Source organism: Mytilus californianus, unplaced genomic scaffold (assembly GCF_021869535.1).
Source record: "Mytilus californianus isolate M0D057914Y unplaced genomic scaffold, xbMytCali1.0.p SCAF_7, whole genome shotgun sequence".
In the NCBI taxonomy this organism is placed as follows: domain Eukaryota; kingdom Metazoa; phylum Mollusca; class Bivalvia; order Mytilida; family Mytilidae; genus Mytilus; species Mytilus californianus.
The window spans coordinates 105,027,434-105,041,271 of NW_026262723.1; the positions used below are offsets into that span (position 1 = coordinate 105,027,434).

General features: G+C 32.3%; 1 protein-coding gene across 1 annotated transcript in view; it reads left to right on the forward strand.

The window, feature by feature from the left end:
- Positions 1-13,838, forward strand: part of LOC127709614 (uncharacterized) — a 401,059-nt gene that overhangs the window by 121,320 nt on the left and 265,901 nt on the right. The window contains exons 35-41 of the mRNA XM_052215217.1: positions 2,481-3,065; positions 3,530-3,672; positions 4,021-4,162; positions 5,604-5,855; positions 7,167-7,209; positions 12,023-12,174; positions 13,290-13,378. Of these exons, the coding sequence (XP_052071177.1) occupies positions 2,481-3,065; positions 3,530-3,672; positions 4,021-4,162; positions 5,604-5,855; positions 7,167-7,209; positions 12,023-12,174; positions 13,290-13,378 (1,406 nt within the window). The remainder of the gene's footprint in view (positions 1-2,480; positions 3,066-3,529; positions 3,673-4,020; positions 4,163-5,603; positions 5,856-7,166; positions 7,210-12,022; positions 12,175-13,289; positions 13,379-13,838) is intronic.

Genomic DNA, 13,838 nt, shown 5'->3' on the forward strand with positions numbered 1-13,838 from the left:
TATTACCATTACCAATATATAAAACTGATGGAACTATCACATGGCCCCAAGGTAGTGTATAAAGTCAATGTTAAAGTATTACCATTACCAATATATAAAACTGATGGAACTATCACATGGCCTCAAGGTAGTGTATAAAGGCAATGTTAAGGTATTACCATTACCAATATGTAAAACTGATGGAACTATCACATGGCCTCAAGGTAGTGTATAAAGTCAATATAAAGTATTACCATATGTGTTTTTTGGAAGTGGTATTTTATCCTTGCTTCAAAAGAAGGTTCATATTTGCCTTTACATCACTGTTTAATAGCATATTTTTATGCCTCCACCACAGTGGAGGAGGCATTAGGTGTTAACTTTGTCGGTCTGTACGTTCCAAAATTAGTTTCCATTCCCTAACTTAAGTTTGCCTCAACCAAATTTTATGAAACTTGTACACAATGTTTATTACCACAAAACTCAGATCAAGTTCGAATTTAGATGGCCTCACTTCTATTGTTCTTGAGATATGTTCCTTTATAAAGTTATATGCAAGCGTGGGCATCATTTGTGTCCATCATCTGTATCTCATGGACATAATCTCCATTTATTTGTTCTGCCAAGCTGTTCTAACTAGATACACTGTGTTCTAAATTTTTATATCAGATATAGTGAATGCATTTATTTTGAATGTAATTTACATAATCAATATTTTGTAGTTTTTTAGCTCACCTTTCCAAAGGAAATGTGAGCTTTTGCCATCACTTGGCGTCCGTCGTCACTCCGGTGTAAACTATTTCAAACATCTTCTCCTCTGAAACTAATGAACCAATTTCAACCAAACTTAAGCTGAATAATCCTTAGGGTATCTATAATAAAGTTTGTGTTTTATTTTCTGTTTCAACAAAAAACATGGCCGCCATGGCTAAAAATAGAACATAGGGGTAAAATGCAGTTTTTGGCTTATATCTCAAAAACTAAAGCATTTAGAGCAAATCTGACTCGGGGTAAAATTGTTTATCAGGTCAAGTTCTATCAGCCCTGAAATATTCAGATGAATCTAACAATTGTTGGGTAGCTGCCACTTAATTGGTAATTTTAAGGAAATTTTGCAGCTTTTGGTTATTATCTTGAATATTATTATAGATAAAGATAAACTGTAAACAGCAAAGTAAGATCTACAAATAAGTTTAATCTGACCAAAATTGTAAATTGACCCCTTAAGGAGTTATTGCCCTTTAAGGACAATTTTACACAATTTGTTTATCATGTTTTCTAACTTTAAAAAATCTTCTCCTCTGAAACTACTGAACCAAATTAAACCAAACTTTAGCTGAATGATTCTTAGGTTATCTAGAATAAAGTTTGCGTTTTATTTTCTGTTTCCTCAGAAAACATGGCCGCCATGCATATGGCTAAAAATAGAACATATGGTAAAATGCAGTTTTTGACTTATATCTCAAAAACTAATGCATTTAGAGCAAATCAGACAAGAAGTTAAAGTATTCCTGAGATCAAGGTCAATTTCAGCCAAACTTGGGCTGAATGAGTTTCAGAGTATCTAGTATGAATTTTGTATTTTATTTCCATGCACATCAAGAAACAGCCACTATGGCTAAAATGGAACATTGGGGTAAAATGCATTTTTTTTACTTTTGAAGAAAATATGACAGATACAAAGAACATTTAAATGGCATTTTTAAGCCACTCATTAATATATGTTGAAAAGCAAAAATAATCATTGATGAATGATTTAAGCAAAAATTACAGGTGAGCGATTCAGGCTCTTGAGAGCCTCTTGTTTCACAACATGTCCCCATTATTACTTTACCATATCTCATCTACCTATTTTTAGATCACCTGACCTAAAAGGCCATGTGAGATTTTACCATCACTTGTCGTCAATCATCGTCAGTCCTCGTAAAGTTTTTCAAAGATCTTCTATGAAAATACTGAACCAATTTCAACCAAACTTTGCTAAAATATCTGAATGGTATCTATAATAATAACAAGATCATCAAATTACTTAATTGAGATACTGTGAAGTGATTTATTTTCATTGATACCAATTTTCAAGGATTGAGGAACAATTGTATTAGTGGATATTTGATTTTATGGTTTTGTTAGATCTCCATACAAGCCTATGGAAAATTTGTACTTTGTTGAAAATTTGAATTCATTATTTACCTTTACCCATGAAATCCATGAAAATTGGTATCCAACCAATACTAATGAATCCACAGTAAGCTAAAATTATATCTTGTACAAAAATGTATATATTTTGCAATTTCTGCTTGTAAATTGTCTGCTTTTAAGGTTTGTTTAATTGGTTGAGAAAATTAAATTCAGATTTTGTTTGAATTGTCTTCTTTGAAATTAATGGGAATATTATTATATTAACTCAGTCTTATGTGATCTGCATTAGCAGTTGAATGTTGTTTCCAATTGTAAGACTGTTGTTCCTGTAGATATAATTTTTGTCATTGATGTTGTTTCAGATTGTAAGACTATTGATGCTGTAGATGTCATTTTTGTAATTGATGAATCTGGCAGTGTTGGAGAAAATCATTTCAGAGATTCAATGGCTGCCTTGGTTAATTCTGTCGAAAAACTGGCTATTGCTGAGAACTATGTCAGAGTTGGAGTCAGTTTATTTGCTGGAGCAGGAACATCTAGGCCATTGTTACAACTAAACTCTGAGTATGATAAAGAGACAGTCAAACAAGTTCTGATAGATGCAGTCTATCAGAAGGGATCACACACAGAAATAGGTGATGCTTTCCAGTATGTCTGTGATGATATGTTTGTACGTGAGAAAGGTGACAGATCAGATGCCCAGAACTATCTTATTCTGTTAACTGATGGCAAATCTAATTCTGGGAAAAATCCTGTCAAAGTTCAGGCTGCAGCATGTAAAAATAAGGCAATAAGAATTGTTACTGTAGGGATTGGATCAAATACAGATGAAGATTTACTGAAACAGGTTGCCTATTCTATGCCTAATTATTATCTATCAACTGATTATGATAAACTACCAGAAACTTTGCCTAATCTGGTTATTCAAACCATGGATTGTAGTACAGGTATGTCAAGACTTTGAGCGTATAAGATTTTATATTGATTCATGATAAATTATTTAGTTGATACATGCATGTACTATATAATTAGGGGTCCAAAAACTAGTTGAAAATTGACCATTGTCAAACATATGTGGAAGAGCCTTTTTAATGACCTCAAAACTACATTTATTATGATGTTATGGATCCTAAACTATCTGGTTTTGACTTCACTTTACCTCATCTTTAGAATAAAGAAATCTTTAAATCTTCAAAAATCACTGAAATATACGGCCAAATAAGGCCCTAGTTGTACCCTGCCCTTTCATTGCACAAAATTTGCAAAAGCACTGACTGGACAAGAAAAAATTCTGAGATCAAGATCACATATGTATGTTACTCATACAAATATTGCAGTGATGTAAGGAATATTAACGTATGCAGCAGCAGATTTAGTCCTCATTATCAATCATACATGATACTTATTTCAGAGTGGGTTTTGAATTTTGAGTACAAAGACTATTTTGACCTAGATGTCATTAAATCTAGAATTGAAAAGGCAGCAAAGAAAAAGTTACTGGAAGCTGTAGGAAAATTACAAGAGGAATTATTAAAGGCACTTGGACTACCAGAGGTACATTTATAGTTTATACTTCCCACACAGATTATAATTAAGATAAACTTTATTTATTAAAATGAAATTGTTTACCCCTACAGTTTGCTGTATAGGGCTAAAAACCATTCTGTTAAACAATGGTTTTGTATTTTTATGAGATGAAAGGATCAAGGAAATGCTCTAAAAAAAATTAGAAAATGAAATGCATATTATTTAAGTAATACGGTAACTGGTCAAGAATCATAAGAAATCAACTAAACAATAAAGTGTCACAGATTTAGAGGATTGATTTAAGTGGATATTAAGGAACAATTAATTGACCATTGATACTACTGGTAGAGTTACTAATTAGTATTTATATTTCAGGACTTCTTACAAAGCACTGGACCATGTGTTAGACCTGACAAAATGAAATTATCTCAACTTAAACAGGAGTTGGAGAATAGAGGACTGAGTACAACTGGTTCTAATGTAAATCTTGTGTCCAGATTACAAACTGATGATAGACGTGAGTATAAAGTAAATCACTTGGTACAACTGGTTCTGATAGAGATTTGGTGTCAAGATTACAAACTGATGATGGACGTGAGTATAAAGTAAATCACTTTGTACAACTGGTTCTGATAGAGATTTGGTGTCAAGATTACAAACTGATGATGGACGTGAGTATAAAGTAAATCACTTTGTACAACTGGTTCTGATAGAGATTTGGTGTCAAGATTACAAACTGATGATGGACGTGAGTATAAAGTAAATCACTTTGTACAACTGGTTCTGATAGAGATTTGATGTCAAGATTACAAACTGGTGATGGACGTGAGTATAAAGTAAATCACTTGGTACAAATGGTTCTGATAGAGATTTGGTGTCAAGATTACAAACTGATGATGGACGTGAGTATAAAGTAAATCACTTGGTACAAATGGTTCTGATAGAGATTTGATGTCAAGATTACAAACTGATGATGGACGTGAGTATAAAGTAAATCACTTTGTACAACTGGTTCTGATAGAGATTTGGTGTCAAGAATACAAATTGATGATGGACGTGAGTATAAAGTAAATCACTTTGTACAACTGGTTCTGATAGAGATTTGATGTCAAGATTACAAACTGGTGATGGACGTGAGTATAAAGTAAATCACTTGGTACAAATGGTTCTGATAGAGATTTGGTGTCAAGATTACAAACTGATGATGGACGTGAGTATAAAGTAAATCACTTGGTACAAATGGTTCTGATAGAGATTTGATGTCAAGATTACAAACTGGTGATGGACGTGAGTATAAAGTAAATCACTTTGTACAACTGGTTCTGATAGAGATTTGATGTCAAGATTACAAACTGGTGATGGACGTGAGTATAAAGTAAATCACTTGGTACAAATGGTTCTGATAGAGATTTGGTGTCAAGATTAAAAGATGATGATACTGTATATCAGGTTTTTATCGTGTGTGTTTAATTTTTACTTTGTTCACAGAAGCTGAAAAACACGAAAAGTTTGACCTTGTGTAAATTTCAAGGTTTCAAAATAATAATAAATGTAAGAAAAGTGTATAGTAAAGACATTTGTACTAGTGAAATAAGTCAATAAGTAATTATTTTAAAAGCCAATGATGTATAAAAACTGTTTCTTCTGAGTTAATATGCATTTACTTAAAATCAACATAATTTTTTTTTAAACATTGAAAAGCTACATAATGCAGTAAAATTATTTTAAACAGAATAAATAATTTGCTTTAAAAAATATTTTTTTTAACTTAGCTATTCTCCAGTAACTTATGATAGACCTAAACATTAAAGGCACAGTTTAGAGAAATGTAGGTTCACTATTCATTTAATAGACTATGTCTCATTGGCACTCATACCACATCTTCTTATATCTATATACAGATTTAATTCCTTTATCTAAAATATCTATATTTTCATTTTTTTTTTTCATGTTTTCAGGATGTGAAACACTTGGCACTACCTTGTATTTACCAGAAATTACCAATCCCTGGTTGAAAGATCATCTGTACTACTCAATATCCAATGACTGTCTACGTTTGGATGTCTGTGTCGACATCTCTTTTACTATTGGTAGCTTTAATTATTCCAAATCCTTCAACGCTTTCCTTGAGCTAGATTTCTGCAAGTTTGTGTTGAATTATGGGATTGAGTCACAAACAAAATCAGTTATTCTTCTCAGTTACAAATGGGGTGAGTTATTAGTCTGAAATAAGAAGTAAACAATGTATATAGTAACATGACTTTAAAGACATCAACTAGTATAACTTTTTTTAATCATAGATAAAGTAAGTAACATGGATATCATCATGCCATGCAACTTAAAGACCTTATCGCTATATCAGAATCTACAACACATGACCCAAGATTTAGTGACAATAGACATATTGACATCATACAACGATCACTTTTGCATTGTTGCTTAAGACATTTTCTTTATGAAGTCAAAATTTGACAGAAATGTCTGTGATGGTCAGTAATTGGGAACAAATAGCGATAAGGTGTATATAACCCTAGTAAATTAGGCCAACACTTGACATACATAGGTTATCTTGTATCAAAATAATTATATCACAATGCAGATTTTAACCAATTCAAATGTTTGTCTATAGAAACATTAACAGTGTAAGATAATGGGCTAAAAAGTTACATTTTGAAAGTAATCATTTGCTCGTCAAAGACGGGACATATTATGGTATACCAATGTGTAGTCTATCCATCTGTCCGTCAGTCTACATTTTGTACTATAATTTGAATTTGCTTCAACCAGTTCTCATGGAATTTTAACATGACATTAGGATTGAAGGAAGAAAGCTCCCTTTTGATTTTGAAAATTTGTTTGCTCTGTCGTTCCAGAGTTACAGGACTTTAACCATTTGAATTAAAGCAATTTTTCACATACTGCAAACTAACTTCAGTATGCCTGGATTGATTTTCTCAAAACTTTACATTATTGTTGGGATTGATAAAAGGAAGCTCTCTTCAATTGTTTTAATTTTTTGTTTTTCTGTTCATGTGTTAGGAGACTGTAAACTTGGAATTAAGGCAACTTTTCACATATCTCACACTATTTTTAGTATGTCTGGATTGATTTCCTCTAAACTTTGAAGATTTTTATTTAGGGATGCACATGTATTATTGCATAAAAAATTAGTGGTTTTTATGTCCTCGCCAGGGCGCAGGGGGCATTTAGTTTTACCCTTGTCCATCCATACGTCCCAAAATTAGTTTCCATTGCCTCAACCAAATGTTATAAACTTATACACAATGCTTATTAGCACAAAACACAGATCAAGTTTGAATTTGGGTTGCGTCACTTTTACTGTTCTTGATTTTTGCTCCTTTATAACGTTATATGCAAGAGGGAGCATCATCTGTGTCCCATGGACATATTCTGCATTTATTTATAACTGTGGTATCAATATCTCACATTGCGCCATAATAACTATACCAGGTGAGTGTTATAGACTCCTTTAAAACCTATCCTTAATTTGTCTCTTCTAGGTAAACTAGAGACACTGACAGTTACAAAGGATTTTAAAGTTCTGTAAGTATGATAACACAGTCTCTTTTAATTTTTAAGTAATTGACATGTTTGAATGCTAAATTGGATAATTTAGATTTATTTGTACATTATAGCTCAAAGTTGATATAAGGGTTTCATTGAAAGTAATAGGAAAGAAGTATGACAGTATACATGTGATTATATATTTTATATTGAAATGATAAATTTTCCTGAGATGAATTTTATGACATTGAAGGACTTTTGAATTAATCAGATTTACTGCATGTGAAAATCAGTTGTTCATTTGATTCTTCATTTTCCTATAATTGCATGAAATGATACAAGTGTCAATGACATACTTGTCAACCTCTGAAGCTGAAAATGCAGGTCATGACCTGCACTGATGAAGAAAATGTCAGGTCATACACTACAAACCAGTAAAAGTCTGAAATGGCCTATATTTGTACTCGACTGTACTGATTTTTACTCGACCAGTCTGAATTGGTCTGAAATTTACTTGATAATACTCGACTGCAGTCTGAACCATACTTAACAGTCTGAACTTGTACTCGACCAGTACTTAACCATTTTATTTTCGTCTGAACCATGCTCGACCTAGTCTGAACCATACTCGACCTAGTCTGAACCATACTCGACCTAGTCTGAACCATACTTGACTAAGTCTGAACCAACCTAGACCTAATTTTTGTATCTATCTATTGTATTTCATCAATTTAGGAACTGTTTTTAACAGCTATTTCCCCTGGCTAGAAATTTGAACAACAATTTGAAATTCAAAATGTATTCAACATGTTCAATATGGCATATTGAAACCAAAATTTCACAATAAACATAATATAAATTCAACACCATATTTATCAACACTTACATATATATATCACCTTTAAAATAAAAATAAAACAAACTGATCAAATAATCTCAAACCGAATTGGGACTAACATTTTCAATGTTATTCAAATTTTTTTGAATGTTTCAGATATATTTTATGGTTACTGGACAATTTTCACCATTTACTTAAGCCTTGTATAGATTTATGGTGTCAGTTGAGTTTAGTTAATAATGCAGTGAACATTTTTTTTATTAAAATATATTTAAAATAGTATATAAAGCAACTTAATAAATTTAAAAAATAACACCTTTGTTTTGTAAAACCAAGAATTTAAGATAATCATGATAATAGAACTTCCATAGCAATCCTTGATAACCATTTAAAAAAGGAAATGTGTTCCAAAGCTGCAGAAAAAATTTATTTCAAGTAAATTTAAATAACTTTTGTCAAAATTAAAGACATGGCATACAAGAAGCACTTTAATAAGGTTTATTTATCTCAGTACATGTGTGTTTTACAGGTAAAAAGAAAGCCCTTTTTTTCTTAAACTCGTGTATTACTTATCTAGTGAAAGGCCTTGCGATTTAAGTTTAACAGGATGTTGCAATTTTTAATGAATGTTAATTAGAAATTAATACTCTCTGACCAGGTGTGATCTTTTAATGAGTTTGCCCCAAGCAGGAGGTATTACTTTATAAATCAGAAGAAAAAATTTATCTATTTCTTTAATTTTTTTATCCCCTTTTGATATATATTATATATAATATATCCCAAATTATAACAAAAATGGATATATTTCTAATATAAGGTTAAACAATTTCAGTGAATTTTTGGCTGTTGTTACCTCATTAAAAAGATAATTATATAACTATTGTATATAACCATGAAACCTATATAGTTTTTCTTTAGGAATTTAGGAAAATTAAGTTTAAAAAAAAAAAACACACATGCCAAACAAGAAGCACCTTATTAAGGTTTTATTACTCTCAGTAAAGGTGTGGTTTTTAGTTAAAAGAAAATTTTTTTTTTAACAAAACTCTAAAACTTTAAAATTAATATAATTAAATTATTATATAAGATAATTTAATTTAACTATCTCTATTTGATAAATCTGAGAATCATGTAAGGATGTAAAAATATATTTTTATATATATCTTTATTTTATTGTGGCTGTTTTCATTGTCAGAAAAAAAGAAATTAATTTTAACAGCTAACATTTAAAAAAAATATAGGTTTTTTGGTCAAGTATGGTTCAGACTGGTCGAGTATTGTTCAGACCTTTGGTCTAGTATGGTTTAGACTGAAAAAATTGGTGGAGTACAGGTCGAGAATGGGTTAAGACTGTTTCAGACTGGTCGAGTAATAGTTCAGACTATTTTCAATGGCAAAGATAAGGGTCAAGTACAAATCAGTACGGTCGAGTATGGTTAAGACTGGGGTCGAATAATGTCGAGTAAAATTCAGACCAATCAGACTGGTCGAGTAAAAATCAGTACAGTCGAGTACAGATATAGGCCATTTCAGACTTTACTGGTTTGTAGTGATAACGCTTACGAACTTTTTCGGTCCAATTTTAGTATTGAGAGTTTTTTTTTATATACTTTAACATATACAGGTACCATGAGTTTCCTAAAAAATAATCGCTTTTGTATTTGTTAACTTAAGTATATGAATATTTATCATTAATTAAATATCTTTCTAAAGCAATGCCCTTTTGTTGTTTTATTCACACTGGTTTACTTCTTTTTATTAATGAATCTCATAAACCCCAGCTATACATATAATTAGAAATCAATTATGGCTAATGTGCTCCTATACACAGGAGGAAGATAAATAGAGAGAAGTTAGTGTGTTTCCTTTCAGTGTAATATCTAGAGCATGATGATTTGATTTAAAGCTTTTACATTTAAGTGATAACAAAATTGTTCTCTCCGACAGAAATGTATTAAAAAATTCAAATTGTTTTAAAATTATTTTTACAGGATATTTGATATTTGCAAACGGCAAATCTTTTAATCAGGACATAGAATTGTATGTCAAGCTTGACAGTCAGCTTCAACTTTCTGTGGTACAATTAACAAACAATCCTCGAATTGTTACTTTTCAATCAAATGTAATGGTTTGATAGCTGTCATTGGCACGGTAAATAAGCAAATTCTAATTTCAAATGTTTACCTTTTCAAATGAAAAACGATGAGAAAACCGAAAGTATATTTGACTTCTAAATACCGGAAACAATATCGGTCAGAAAAACGGGTGAAAACAGTTCATTTTCTGAAATCCCGGGTAATTTGTATACCCGGCGGATATTTAAAAAATCCTGTGTGAAGGGGGAAATTCTCGGGTGTGACCCGCAGAATACGAGTCAGTTGACAGCTATGCAATGAGAAAGAAAAAACAAATTTCTTAGATGCCACTTTTAAAAGAATATTAAACATAACTATAGCCTTCTTTCAGCTCTCATTATTTAAAAATTTTTATGAAACGCATACACAATGCTGAGAACCAAAACTCGCAGACAGAGTTGGAATTTGGGCAGTGAGTCACTTACCCTTCTAGAGTTATGCCCCTTTATAACTTTAAAAAACCAGTGAAAAAGTGAAAATAACACATAGCACAAAAATACTGTGGACTAGAACAAAAAAACTCTTTAAAAACTAGCAGTGACATCAAATCCTCTCAAAAAGTATTTTCACATATTATAAGAAAGCTTGAGGGGGGCCATTCAGACACATTTTTGTCGAGCCTGCGACTTTTGTCGCAGAAAGCTCGACATAGGGATAGCGATCCGGCGGCGGCGGCGGCGGCGGCTACGGCGGCGGTGGCGGCGTTAGCTAACTTCTTAAAAGCTTTATATTTTAGAAGATGGAAGACCTGGATGCTTCATACTTTGTATATGGATGCCTCATGTTACGAAGTTTCCGTCAGTCACATGTCCAATGTCCTTGACCTCATTTTCATGGTTCAGTGACTACTTGAAAAAAAAGTTCAGATTTTTTGTAATGTTAAATTCTCTCTTATTATAAGTAATAGGATAACTATATTTGGTATGTGCGTACCTTGCAAGGTCCTCATGCCCGTCAGACAGTTTTCACTTGACCTCGACCTCATTTCATGGATCAGTGAACAAGGTTAAGTTTTCGTGGTCAAGTCCATATCTCAGATACTATAAGCAATAGGTCTAGTATATTCAGTGTATGGAAGGACTGTAAGGTGTACATGTCCAACTGGCAGGTGTCATCTGACCTTGACCTCATTTTCATGGTTCAGTGGTTATAGTTAAGTTTTTGTGTTTTGGTCTGTTTTTCTTATACTGTATGCAATAGGTCTACTATATTTGGTGTATGGAATGATTGTAAGGTGTACATATCTAGCTGGCAGGTGTCATCTGACCTTGACCTCATTTTCATGGTTCAGTGGTCAAAGTTAAGTTTTTGAGTTTTGGTCTTTCTTTCTAATACTGCATGCAATAGGTCAGCTATATTTGGTGTCTGGAATGATTGTAAGGTGTACATGTCTAGCTGGCAGGTGTCATCTTACCTTGACCTCATTTTCATGGTTCAGTGGTCAAAGTTAAGTTTTTGAGTTTTGGTCTTTTTTTCTAATACTATATGCAATAGTTCAACTATATTTGGTGTATGGAAATATTTTATGATCTATATGTCAGTTACGCAGGTTTTATTTGACCTTGACCTCATTTTCAAGGTTCATTGCTCAGTGTTAAGTTTTTGTGTTTTCGTCTGTTTTTCTTAAACTATAAGCAATAGGTCAACTATATTTGTTGTATGGAAGAATTGTTAGCTGTACATGCCTGCCTAGCATGGTTCATCTGACCTTGACCTCATTTTCATGGTTCATTGGTCAATGTTTAGTTTACTTGGTTAATGTTAAGTTTATGTGACAGTTGTAATAAAGCTTTATATTTAGGACTATCAACATAATATCAATGATTAGTAAAGAAGGCGAGACATTTCAGCGTGTGCACTCTTGTTTTATTTTATGTAGGCTTTCCATTGATAAAGACACAGACAAGAAAGTATTTAAATTAGATTTTGGTTTGAGAATATGTTTTGAGGGTGACTGCGTCATAGATGAGATGTATTTAAAGGACCATGAAATTCCTATTCCTATTTGTAATGAAAATTCCACATTCTCAGGTAGGTAAAATAATTACCTGGTATAGTTTACACAGAGATGATTGCCAAATTTTTAACTTTATTAACAATATATATTTTTAAAAGGGTTATGCAAGTATCGGTCAATGAAAAACTGATACAAAACAAAACAAAATATAGAAAACAATGTCAGATTTTTTATCTGTTAAATTATATATTTGGCCCTTCCCCCTCAGTCATGCATGGTCTTTTGACTTTTAATCTTTTGTGATTAAGTCAGTGTAAGGTGGACCACTAGTGGTAGGTCAATGATATTTGGTATGAAGTTATATCAGTATTTGAATGTATCATTTTTATGACAATTATATGGCTGTACCCCATCATCATGGTTCATTGACTTTGAAACTTTTGTGTTTAAATGTTGAAGTTTGTGCTTAGGTCAGTTTTAAGGGAACCACTTGTAATATGTTAAAGATATTTGGTGTACAGTTGTAATGCATTGGAATTTCTCATTTACACAGGGGTTATTTGGCCCTGCACCTTCACTAATGGTATATGGACTTAGAATGCTCTGCATAGTTTGCATAATAAAGCAATGCCATTTTAAATTCAACCGTTGCATGATACTTTCAAAATTATATAAAGGCAAGGCATTTCTCTGTGCCAACAGTTTATTGTGTTTTTGTGGAAACTATAGTAAATAAAGTAAATAAATAGGGTATAGGGACAAACTGTAAATGGCAAAAATGATCAGCAGGACAAAAAAGTCAATTAGACCAAATCATCAGTCCATTTCTAAAAGGAGATACTGCCCTTGAAAGACAATTTTTACATGTCTTTATGGGTTTTTTTTGCAGGAACTTTAGTAGATAGAGAAAAACAGCAAACAGCAAAAAATTATCAGCAGGCCAAGGTCTACAAATAGGTCAGCATGGCCAAAAGCCTAAATCAACACATTTGAGAGGTTATTGCCCAAATGTTTGTGTTTTTGCCAGAAACTGTCAGAAATATTCTTAATGCATATTATGCAAAAGTGCTATTAGAGAGTTAAGGCATCATTTTGGAGCGGCTAGTTTTTTTTCATATATACTTGCCCATGTATAATTCTATACAGGTACCATTAGTCTTACAATGTCATCATAACAATTATTTTTCAGGGGAATCTATCCTAGAATTGGTACAGTCTATAGGAGGTAAAATGACAGAGGATGCGTTTGATTTGGTTTTGAAATACCTTGGACTTGATGTAAGTATAAAAGATTTGATATATTTTATATTCATACATGTAATATGGCAAGTGAGAGGTTTAGCTAGCTATAAAACAAGGTTTAGTGTTTATGTTTGATGTTTTCAGCTTTGTATCAATCTTATGAACTAAGCCTTTTTCAACTGATTTTTATAGTTTGTTCTTATGCTGTGTTGTTACACCACTGTCCCAGGTTCAGGGGAGGGATCAGCGCTCACAAACATGTTCAACCCACCACATTCTTTATGTGCCTGTCCCAAGTCAGGAGCCTGTAGTTCAATGGTTGTCGTTGGTTCATGTCTGTCATATTTGTTTTTTGTAAATTGTTTTGTTATAAATTAGGCTGTTAGTTTTCTCAATTGAATTGTTTCATATTTTTCATGTCGGGGCCTTTTATAGTCGACTATATGGGCTTTTCTCATTGTTGAAGGCGGTACAGTTGCCTATAATTGCTTACATC